The sequence below is a fragment of the Cannabis sativa genome, chromosome 3 (assembly GCF_029168945.1).
Source record: "Cannabis sativa cultivar Pink pepper isolate KNU-18-1 chromosome 3, ASM2916894v1, whole genome shotgun sequence".
Taxonomy (NCBI): Eukaryota; Viridiplantae; Streptophyta; class Magnoliopsida; order Rosales; family Cannabaceae; genus Cannabis; species Cannabis sativa.
In genome coordinates, this window is record NC_083603.1 from 33,374,811 (window position 1) to 33,386,183 (window position 11,373).

Here is an 11,373-nt window from a genome sequence, read left to right on the forward strand (position 1 = left end):
CTCAGAATCATCATGGTGCTATGGTAGAAGCATTCAAGAAGGGGAAGATTGGATGTGTTCAACCCGAAATTGCTGAGATAATAGGCATTAAAGAAGCATTGAGTTGGATTGCAACTCATTCGTGAGATAGAGTCATGTTGGAAACATATAGCTTGGTGTGTGTCCAAGCGATTCAGAGCGGTACTTTATGCCTTCACAATTTGTGTTTTGTAAAACAATCTGTAAATAAGTTGGCTCATTGTTTGGCAAGAGACTCTTGTTTCTCTACAGGTCGTGTGCTTCAGTTGGAGGACTGTTCCTCTGAAGTGTGTTATATTATTTTGAACGAATTTATTAATTAATAGATTTTATTATTTTTATTCAAAATATATATATATTTTTCTTAGAAAAAAAAAACTCTAATCTCTTTCATATTTATTTAATTTCAAACTTGAAGAGTTGAATAATTATGTTCTAATTATTATTACATTTTGGTGATGACAAACACTTTGAATGATTAGGATATAAAAATAATGTATTACGAGAAAATATATGCAAGAGTGTACGATACATATAAATTTTTTATTATTATTTAATGAATAATTTTAGCGAACTATGTATATATGTACAATTATACATAACATATATGCATTGTATGATGTTCAATTATTATTAAATAATTTTTTATCATATATTTTAAAATATACCAATTTTAAATTATAATTCTAGATATATAATTTCAATTTTAGTAATATCAAAAACATATTTTTCTCTTATATAATTCAAAAAAATTATAAACAACCGCAGCAAAGCGCGGGCTATTTCCTAATTACACTATACAGCAAAACAAAAATATACTGTACAACAAAATTTATATACCAACAATCCATAATAACTCATAAAAATTAAAAAAAATAACATAACTTTCAAATAATTTTTTTTATCAAAACTAATATAAACATACTATAATCTTTAAGTAATTTGCTTCCAACCCTAAAAAAATATATATAAAAAATTATTAATTTTTTTATGTGATAAAAAATAATATAAATAATAAATAATTTAAAATGATCATTTTATTACAAATTTTAAAACGAGAATATTTACTAACATAATCTTATAATTTAAGATTTACTATAATTTTTCTAAATTTTTTTCATATTTCATGTAATTTAGGGTTATTATTAGTAAATAGGTGATTACGCTAAACTAAAAAAAATATATAATATTAATTTCATTAGAATCTTTTAAACATAGAATTAAAATGTTTTGGTATTTCACTAAATTACAGCAAACAGATGGTATTTTTTGATTCTCTGAGAAAAGATGGTGTTTTCCTAATCATCAGTTACCATAAAATAAAGACCTTTCCTTGGCTCCAATTTTCTTGCTTCATTTTCTTCCCGCCTACTCACACACTCTCTCTCTACTGATACTGAAATGGCGGACAAGAAGAAGCGCCGACGGCCTGACCCGAGTTCTGACGATGAAAGCCACCAACCCTTCAAGAACCAAATCAAACCCGACCCAGTCATCCTCCAAATCCTTCAGAAACTCACCGATTCAGTCCGCGCAGCCACAGAAGCCTCATCCTCCTCATCCAAAGCCCTAACCCTCGCCGACCTAGCTCTCTCCGAGTCCTGCCGCGAAGTCGCCGACCTCTCTCTATCCTCCGTCCAGTCCACCATCGAATCCCTAACCCTAAAGATCGCCCACTCCATCCTCTCCGGCAACGGCTTCGCCTTCGACGTCCCCTCTCGGTCCGCCGCGAACCAGCTCTATGTTCCGGAGCTCGATCGAATCGTGTTGAGAGACAAAACCTCGCTTCGTCCCTACGCCAGCATCTCCACCGTACGGAAAGCCACCATTACTGCTCGGATTCTTCAGCTCATTCACCAGCTCTGCCTCAAGAGCATCCATGTCACAAAGAGAGATTTGTTCTACACCGATGTAAAGCTGTTTACGGACCAGACTCAGTCCGACTCGGTTCTCGACGATGTGAGTTGTATGTTGGGCTGTACTCGGTCTAGTCTCAACGTGATCGCTGCGGAGAAAGGTGTGGTGGTGGGTCGGCTCATTTTCAGTGACAATGGAGATATGATCGACTGTACTAAAATGGGTATGGGCGGGAAAGCGATTCCGCCGAATATAGACAGAGTTGGGGATATGCAGAGTGATGCATTGTTCATTCTCTTGGTTGAGAAGGATGCTGCTTACATTAGATTGGCTGAGGATAGGTTTTATAATCGGTTTCCATGTATCATTGTGACTGCGAAAGGGCAACCTGATGTGGCGACAAGGCTCTTCTTGAGGAAGATGAAGATGGAGTTGAAGCTACCTGTGCTTGCTCTTGTGGATAGTGATCCATATGGTTTGAAGATATTGTCAGTTTATGGGTGTGGCTCCAAGAACATGTCTTATGACAGTGCGAATTTGACCACACCGGATATTAAGTGGTTGGGGATTAGGCCTAGCGATTTGGACAAGTATAAGATACCGGAGCAATGTAGGCTGCCGATGACTGAGCAGGATATTAAGACTGGGAAGGATTTGTTGGAGGAGGATTTTGTGAAGAAGAATCCCGGCTGGGTTGAGGAGCTGACTTTGATGGTGAAGACTAAGCAGAAGGCTGAAATTCAGGCTCTCAGCACGTTTGGTTTCCAGTACTTGTCTGAGGTTTACCTGCCATTGAAGTTACAGCAGCAAGATTGGCTATGAATGAAGCTTTCACTTGTGTGGTGGTGTTGAATTGGTGGATCCCACAAAATTATATCAATTGCTATGTAAGTACCAGAACTCAATCTTAGACTCTGTGGGAGCAATCTATGTATGTGCCTGACCATTTGAGCCACCTCCATGTTGGGTACTTTCATGTTGTCTTAACAATGACAATCTTAAACAATGACAATGTAGAACTTTTCATGTGTCTTTGTTTTAATTAAGGAATAACCTACCAAAATCCTAGAGTTTTTTTCTATTGCTTATTGTTTGTTTGTTTATTAAAAGACTGAGTCAGTGTAAGATTAACATTGAATCGAGTATCAATTTTATTGCTTTTTTATTCTTTCATTTACATTAGATAGTTCAAATGGACTACCATATGATACATTATAAATTGATGTAGTAATTAATAGTGAGTACAAATATTCATACATTAAACGTAAAATACATCATCTTCTTAGGGAGCTTCTTTTATATAGCCATTGTCTCAGTGATTTTCTTGTGACCATTAATCTCTGCATCACCACAGGTCTTCTCTCAGTGGGTAATTCATTACTTCCCAAGTACTCCGAATTTGAGGTTGAGTGGTTGGTACTCTCTAAATACATTTGTGTATTAGATGCGATTTCAAGACCTTTTGAAAGAACCTCAAGCCCCAATTCGTCTTGTAGAAGTTTAGTTATTGCATCTTTCACCCCCAGTTCTAGTTCATCTGGAATCGTATCGACCTTACCGATTCCTAAGGTGATAAGCATGTCATCGCTTATTATGTGTCCTGTAACCAAACATCTTTTTTACGTCAGCTTTATGAAAATACAAGGTAGTAGCAACATCATGTTCAATTATTACATTTACATTCATAGTTTCATACCCCTGGAGTATTTCTCTTTGACCACTTGGAGAACTGCAAGAACAACAATACGAGCTTCAACCTGCCATACAACAAATTTCTCATAAGCCTTGACATTAATAATCAACAGCTCCATTTCATGATATGTGCCAACTATGATTTCAAAATTATATTATGTACTTGTGATGGTGTTGTAACTGCGGTTGGTTTTTGTATGCCACAAGTGAAGACACAAATAATAAATTTCGGAGGAGGTCAATCATAGACACCTTTTGACATTTTTTTTTTTAAGCTATGACTTCAAAGCTCACTGACCAAAACCACACATACTTTTGTAAGCCCTTGAAGATCAATTGTTAGGCTTTCAGCAATATTCTTTTGCAAATGTTCAGCAACTTTTTCAAGCAGTAAACTTTGAGGTCTCTCTGTGTCAGTCATGGAGGAACTAAACTCTTCCTGGTTCTGATTGTCGCATTGTATAACACCTTCACACCACTCCTCGATTAGTTGTTTGAGATAAAAATCATTGGACCTATACCTGTGATAGAAAGCTTAAACTTCAAGATAATTTTCAAGTTTCAACTATGCTTCATGCCTAATCCTACAATATTGGAGAGCTAGGAAGGGTCTTGTGGTTGCTCCCACAATATTTGCGGTCCGAGTCCCTCGTAAGTACCCACATAGCAATAATTGCTATAATTCTCTGTTCCCATACAAGTGTTAGACAGGCAGTCCACTTGAACCTCAGATTTTGTGGGAGCAAATCACATGCCCAATCATTTGAACTATTTAAACTTAAAATTGAAGATAATAGGTGAAACAAAGATAATCTTTATGCAGAAATTCACAACGTGACAACATACCCTGCTCTCCGCATATCTTGATATACCACCAGGCACTGCTTAACTTCAAGTGAAGAACCATATCTGCTACGAGCCCTGAGAAGTGTATTATAGGTCACCTAAAAGACAAACAGACTGATGTTTAAATTCAGAATTTCTGCTTATTGATTTGTCACCTTCATACGGGAATATTATAGTGTTGAGAAAGGAAAAAAAAACATTTAAAATGGTTCCCACCAGATTTGGCTGTATCTGATATCTTTTCATTTCAGCGAACAACGAAAATGCTTGTTTCATATATTTATTTTCCACGCAAACCTGCACCAAAAAGGCATATAGTACATCAGTAAAAGGGGAAATTTAACCTCTAGTATTCACTGCAACTATTATAATAGATGGCTTAAAAACCTTTATAACTGTTGTATATGCAACTACATCGGGTTCAATTCCAGCTTCACGCATGGTTCTCAAAATCTGCATTGAAAATATAAGTAAAATCATCATAACGAACTTTATGGCAAAGAAACTCAACCATGATAAATAGTAAGGCATATGTGAACTCTTAGATATGAAGATTTTTCTTTTTCTTTTTTTTTTTTTCCATTTTTTTTTATCTCTATTTTCAAACTACCAGTCCCAACATATAGGAATTAGAAAAGAGTAATAAAGAACATGCAGAAGAGGATATTTGAGTTGAGATGCACAAAATTTAATCTTTATATTACCTTCAAAGCACCCTCTATATTGCCTGAGCTTCCACATATATCAATCAATATAGACCAAGTTATTTGATTAGGAGAGAGACCCATTGTGTTCATCTCATCCATCAATGCTTTCGCATGGTAGTAATCAGATCCACAAGCCTTCATCAAAATATTGTATGTTGCAACTGTGGGCATAAATGAAAGCTCTTTAGCAAAGTTTAAACCGTATAAATGAGATGATCGAGACCTGGAGGTAGTAATTCCTGAACTTGCATTGCTAGCTCTATTTTCTTTGTCATCTTCAGGCATCTCCTGGACTCTATTTCTCTTCCAAGATTCAAAAAGGCGAAATGCTCTGTCATACTGTGAAGCCTCAACACACGCATGTAGAAGGATATTGCAGCACTGTGAATTGGGTTCGCAGCCGTCCAGAAGCATCTCTTCAAATAATTGGATTGCCTTCTCCACAAGGCCGGCATTTGCACAGGCACTGATCAACGATGACCATGTAACAGTATTAGGAGTTACACCAGCTGATAGCATGTCATCTTTCACTTTTAAAGCCATTTGCCATAGTTTTGCATCTGCAAGAACCTGGGATGTTGGTGCTTTGTTAACTAATAATGACAAACATAGAAGCTTGTGATTTCATTACACCAGCAGATATCACTTGCAAACATGTGTTTATATAAATTTATATATATATATATATTATATATATACCTTTACAATAGTGCTGTATGTGAAAACATCCAACTTCAACAATCCAGTTGATTCTAAATGTTGAACTTCCTTGTAGATGTCCTGAGCCCAATCAACTCTTCCAGCAAGACAGCATGCCTTCAAAAGGATGTTATATGATGCCATATCGGGTTCAACACCAAGGTTCTAGACATGTAAGAGATAGAGAACACGCAAAATATAATTGACTGGATAAATTAGAAGAAAAATATAAGCATATTCTTGATGCTGCAAGAGAAGTTCAATAAGACAAATATTTATGAGTTGGTAAACATCATGATCAAGAAAGCAGTATGATAATTCCAAAACCAGTTCAGATTAAGCAGTCCTGTCCTCTATTAGAAGAGAGAGAGAGAGAGAGAGAGAGAGAGAGAGAGAGAGAGAGAGAGAGAGAGAGAGAGAGAGAGAGAGAGAGAAAAGAATTACTTGCAGATTCCTGTATACATTGAATGTGTAGCTCAAATCATGAGCATTGACATTCATAATGCTGTTCACGACATAAACATTTGGGGTGACTTTCTGACTGAGCAAGTCCTGTATTTGAAAACAAAAAAGAAAGAAAGTTGAAAGTCATCTCTCAGTTTATCAATCAAGATCATTGCATCTTGGTTATCAATATAGGTTTTCCTATGGAGGTAAAAACATTTCACATAATACTTTCTAAGTGGGAATTTAATAATGTACAGTCAAACCTAACATAGTATCATTTGAAACACTTACTAAGTAAGCCAATATGGTAGAAATACCTCATAAATCTGCCTAGATTTCTGGTAGGCATGACAGCGACCGCAAATATCAATTATCGTGCGGTAGAGATACATATTGATAGAATTCGAGTTTTTCTTCGCAAATTCAAATGCGGTCAAAGCAGACTCCAAGTCACCTTTCTTTCCGAATTCATATATTGTGTCACAAAATACCATATGTGCATGTGGTAAAGTACAAGCATACCTGTAAAATGGGGTCAATAGAGCATCAACAAGGGAAGAGTAAACAAATAAAGAATTATCCCCCAGAGAAAATTGAAGTCTAGATCAGGTCAGGTCACCAAATAACATGTCCTACTCATTAAAGAACAGTCAGTAATACCTTATAGCCATCTTGGGCTTTCTCTTTTGAACGCATACCTTGATAACATCGGAAGGTTTCATTAATTCTTTGATTGAGAAACCGAAACCTGAAACAGGTAATCATCTGTTACCATTGAAAAGCAATCTGCTATGTTTTCAACAAGTTGGGGATTATCAGTCTCTCCACTAGAATTTGAAGATTGAACTTAGGTGGCGTTTGGTTGGAGGTAATGAAATAGAATGGAATAAAAGGAAACAATCTTCATTTCATTTTTTTATTTGTTTGCGTATTAAAGTAATAGAATGTCATTCTAATGGAATGACTTTTCCACCATTTTAGTGGAATGACTATTTTATTTTGAAATGGAAAGAAAGACCATTCCAATAGATGATGAAAAAAAGTTGAACAATTTTTTATTATTTTTTTTTTTATGCATTTTAAATTTTATTCCATTCTATTCTTATTCCTATTTTCATTTCTATTCCTATTCCTATGTTTTCATTACTGCCAAAATAAACTGTTTAAAAGAGACTAAACTTCTAATCCATATAGAACAAAATTACGGTTACTATTAAGTACGCTGAGTGCTAATAACAACACTCCATTTGAATGTTTAAACATATAACGTTAAAAGTCACTCAATTTGAATGTCTTAACATGTAATGTTAAAAGTAATAATTGAAATCCACATACCAAATTCAAATAGAAGAGTGTAAAAGAAAGTCCAGAATGTATGTACCATTTCTCATGACTACAATTGAGTTATTGACAATCTTCCTTGGACTCAAGAGTTTATCAATATTTTACCACCATGTAGAGAAATATGCTAAACTAATAATGATAACGCATTGTAAATTTGTGATCGCTAACCATATGGTCGCTCAAGTGTATGTAACTTGTAGATCGCCTTAATGACCATAAAGATTATTTCACTCCTTCTTTCAATATATATATATATATATATATATATATATATATATATATTTGCATTTGTAAGTTTTCAATAGTTACAAATAACTCCCTTTTTCTATAAGCCAAAATAATGGGCTTAAAAGAGACTTCTTCCTTAACACTTCAGAACCCTTTAGACCAGTAACCACTACCAGTACTAATGCAGCTAACAATTATAAACGTACATTGTCAAATAACCCGAAACACAAATATGTTTGAGAATCTAGAATAGGGTGAGTGTATTGTAAAAAGTATGAGGTTGCATATTGAAAATAATTGGTGATGAATGGAATGCCTTTATACAATGTTATAAAGTTTTCCAACATTACCAATATGGGCAATCCAAAATACGGAGTATTTTAAAAGAAAATTTGCTCTTAGATAGAAAAAATAAAGACATATTTAGACGCCAATGTAAGGCAAGAAAATTCTATATTACACTTTCTTATCTCATTACTTAACGTATGTTTTCAACTATTTACATACAATATTTTTAAAATATAAAATAGCTAAATTCTATATTACACTTTCTTATCTCATTATTTAACATATGTTTTCAACTACCAACATACAATATTTTTAATATATAAAATAGCTAAATAATATCCATATAATATATCCTTTTTTTAAAAAAAAAAAAAAAATATCCATATAATACATGCATTAACATAATAGCGGGCCAAGAAGTGGAGTAAAATAAGAGAGTTGCCTTTAGCATAAAAAAAAAAAAAAAAAAAAAAAAAAAAAAAAAAAAAAAAACCAGAATTTTCGCTAACCAACCAGCACTAGCAAACAATAACTAAAGTACATCCCAAAACAGCCTCAAACCTCTTACACCATACCTTTACCGATTTGAAATAAAAACTGTTCTTTTGGGTAATTGAAAATGAAAAATGTTTAGACTACAAAATGGAACATAAAAAAATTACCTGCAAGAACCTCAACGAGTTCAACTAGTTCATCCACTTCACGGCATTTCAAAATCCCTCGACACTCCTTCCTAAGCAAGTCCATGGCCGACCCAGCAAAGATCTCCAAAGGAGGAAACCCAAACTCATCCAACTTGTTCAAAACATTTACAAAGCTCTGAACTTTCCCGTCTCGAAGAAATCCCGAAAGGCCCTTCTCCACAAAATCTGCTCTCAGCGCAGACTTAAACTGCGAGGCCTCAACGCCTGAGTCCGCAACAGTCTCGACCACCATTGCGAAGTCTACAAGCTTCCCATCTCGAGCGAGGTTGTTTGCGAAGTCGGCCAAGCTTCGTGGGTGGGTTTTGGTGGGGTCCCATCGGAGGGCGGTGGAGAGGGGAGGAGAGCGAGAAGACGACCAAGGTGGAGGAGGTAAGTTAGAGGGAGAAAGGTTTGGGATTTGAGATTTGGAAGCTTTGAGAAGGTGGGGATAATGGTGGTTATGGCGGGAAGGATTTGGAGGAGTGACAATGGAGGAAGAAGATGGGACAAGGATGACGATCACTCTCATTCTAAGCCAACCGTTTTTTCTTTTTTGGTTTGGGCCGTAGGGAACTTTTTTGAGGTTTTATATTAGTTTTATTTATGTCTTTTTCTTTTTTCTTTTTTTTTTTCTCACAAAATTATAAGACCACCATAATATTTTCTTTTTAACAAATTATCATTATTATTATAAATTAACATTTTGTAAATAGTGAAAATAAGAAAAAAAATTTCTCTTATCTAATAAAAGTCTTGATCCAACTCTAAATTATATTTAGCTAAATCATGAACAGATTAGTTAACATTTCTCCTAATATAAGAAACAACAGCTTAGGGAATAAAGGATAAAAGACAACGAATATCCATAATTAAATTCGAGAAACACGATAAATTGGTCGATCTAGAATTCAAAGCATTAGAGACTCTAAGTGCATTCGTTTCCATATGAGTAATATGTATTTGCTCTTGCATCGCCTAATTAAGGCTATGAAAAAGGGCCTTAACTTCCATTTTATCTAAACGAAAATAATCTTGTACTAGCTTTGAGAGAGCAGCAATCACACGACCTTGATGATCTCGAACAATCGCACCTACACCCAGAGTTTTTAAAGTCGAATTCAGAGCAGCATCAATATTAAGTTTCATTCTCGTTTCATTTGGAGGCTTCCATGGTATCCCTTCAGTTGGGTTGCTAGTAGAACTCGAGTTTTGTAACGGACCTGATGCAATCACAGTAGTCTCCTACTTTTGACGCTTTCGAGAGGAATAAAATTTTTCGATGTAGTTCATGGGGAAGGCAGTAGTCCGTGTACTATCTGTTCTCTTTCCTCCGTGGACTACCTTATTTCTCTCTGTCCAAATAGCCCACATGATGCAAACAATAAGTTCAAACTCAGTTTGGAAATGCAAAGTTGAAAGATGAATAAAATAGTCACCACTATACATATGCTGAGCTTTTTGAAAATCTATGGTGTTCTTTGTATTTTTTTCAAACTGATTTTGCGTGTGGACATGAGAAAAAAGCATGCCCAATTGATTCCCATGTGTTTGTACATAAAGAGCAAGTTAGTGAATGAATGATCTTTCTCTTTTGAAGAGCAGCAACAGTTGGAAGGGTGTTGTGCAGAGCTTTCTAAGCAAAAAAATTTATTTTCGTTGGAAGATTCAGGTTCCAAAATGTTTTCCACTAGTTTTTTTGTGAATATGAAGATGAAGAACATTGTTGTTCATCTATACTTGTTGCCAAATGAAAACTTAATTTCACCGTATATATGCCTGTAGATGTCTAGTACCAAATTAATCTATCACTAGATGGGAAAAAACTTAATGGGGTAGTAGTTATTCTGTCAATATCCAACTGCCCAAAAAATTTTTGAAGCAGCTCCAAGTTCTACTGCCTTTCAGTAGTGATCAAATGAGCAATCGGGAGTGAGGCGGCCCATTGAATGCTAGTGGTTTATATTCTGTGTAACCTGGTATCCCTTTATCCTTAAACACACTGAATACTAAAACCATTACCTATTTTATATCGAAGTCCTTGAGAAAGCAACTCTCTACCCCAATGTATACTTTGTCGTGTTAAGGAACACGAGTGTCCCAATTTTTCTTCCAGAAAAGAGTTGTTTAAAAAATACCTACACTTCAATAGACGACTAAAGAATTTGACATTTTAAGGATCCTCCATGCTTGTTTGGCTAAGAAAGCTTGATTGTAATACACAAAAGATCGGAATCCTATACCTCCCTCCACTTTAGATTTACATAGTAGATTCTATCTTTTCCGATGAATTTTGGTTCCATCTTTATTAGAACCCCACTAAAAGTTTTTCATCATGCTTTCAAGTTGTTGATAAAAAGTTTTGGTTAAACAAAAATAACTCATAGCATGTGTTGGAATGGACTGAACAACTACTTTTAGTAAAACTTCTTTTCCTCCCACCGAGAACAGTTTATCATTCCAAGCATGCATTAATTTCCAAACTTGCTCCTTTATATTACTGAATAGCTCCTTTTTGTCACGTCTAGAGTAAGAAGGCAAACCAAGATATTGTTCATGGTATTCAT

General features: G+C 35.1%; 2 protein-coding genes across 3 annotated transcripts; one reads left to right on the top strand and one right to left on the bottom strand.

The window, feature by feature from the left end:
- Window positions 1-1,368: 1,368 nt before the first annotated feature.
- LOC115711613 (pentatricopeptide repeat-containing protein At5g02830, chloroplastic) lies at window positions 1,369-9,407 on the bottom strand. Of its 2 annotated transcripts, none has more exons than XM_030639985.2 (12): window positions 8,789-9,407; window positions 6,927-7,014; window positions 6,584-6,788; window positions 6,264-6,371; window positions 5,820-5,984; window positions 5,118-5,690; window positions 4,801-4,866; window positions 4,630-4,710; window positions 4,414-4,511; window positions 3,881-4,088; window positions 3,572-3,632; window positions 1,369-3,475 (listed from the first exon to the last, which is right to left on the bottom strand). In XM_030639985.2, exons 1-12 carry the CDS (start codon window positions 9,336-9,338, stop codon window positions 3,150-3,152), a joined length of 2,529 nt encoding a protein of 842 aa, XP_030495845.2. In that variant the 5' UTR covers window positions 9,339-9,407; the 3' UTR covers window positions 1,369-3,149. The 2 variants fall into 2 exon arrangements, 1 of the variants encoding a protein (XP_030495845.2); XR_009686846.1 differs by having other exon boundaries at window positions 3,349-3,475; window positions 3,820-4,088; window positions 8,789-9,390.
- LOC115711614 (DNA topoisomerase 6 subunit A) lies at window positions 1,420-3,841 on the top strand. Its single transcript, XM_030639987.2, has 2 exons — window positions 1,420-2,762; window positions 3,230-3,841. Exon 1 carries the CDS (start codon window positions 1,420-1,422, stop codon window positions 2,695-2,697), a length of 1,278 nt encoding a protein of 425 aa, XP_030495847.1. The 3' UTR covers window positions 2,698-2,762; window positions 3,230-3,841.
- Window positions 9,408-11,373: the final 1,966 nt, after the last annotated feature.

Bases quoted from the DNA above. Each gene is read 5' to 3' on its own strand.
- LOC115711614 (XM_030639987.2), top strand. From the start codon at position 1,420: ATGGCGGACAAGAAGAAGCGCCGACGGCCTGACCCGAGTTCTGACGAT.
- LOC115711613 (XM_030639985.2), bottom strand. From the start codon at position 9,338: ATGAGAGTGATCGTCATCCTTGTCCCATCTTCTTCCTCCATTGTCACT. The intron at 6,372-6,583 runs GTATTTCTACCA...TTTCAAATACAG, and splicing joins AATCTAGGCAGATTTATGAG to GACTTGCTCAGTCAGAAAGT. The intron at 3,476-3,571 runs GTATGAAACTAT...GTTTGGTTACAG, and splicing joins CAAAGAGAAATACTCCAGGG to GACACATAATAAGCGATGAC.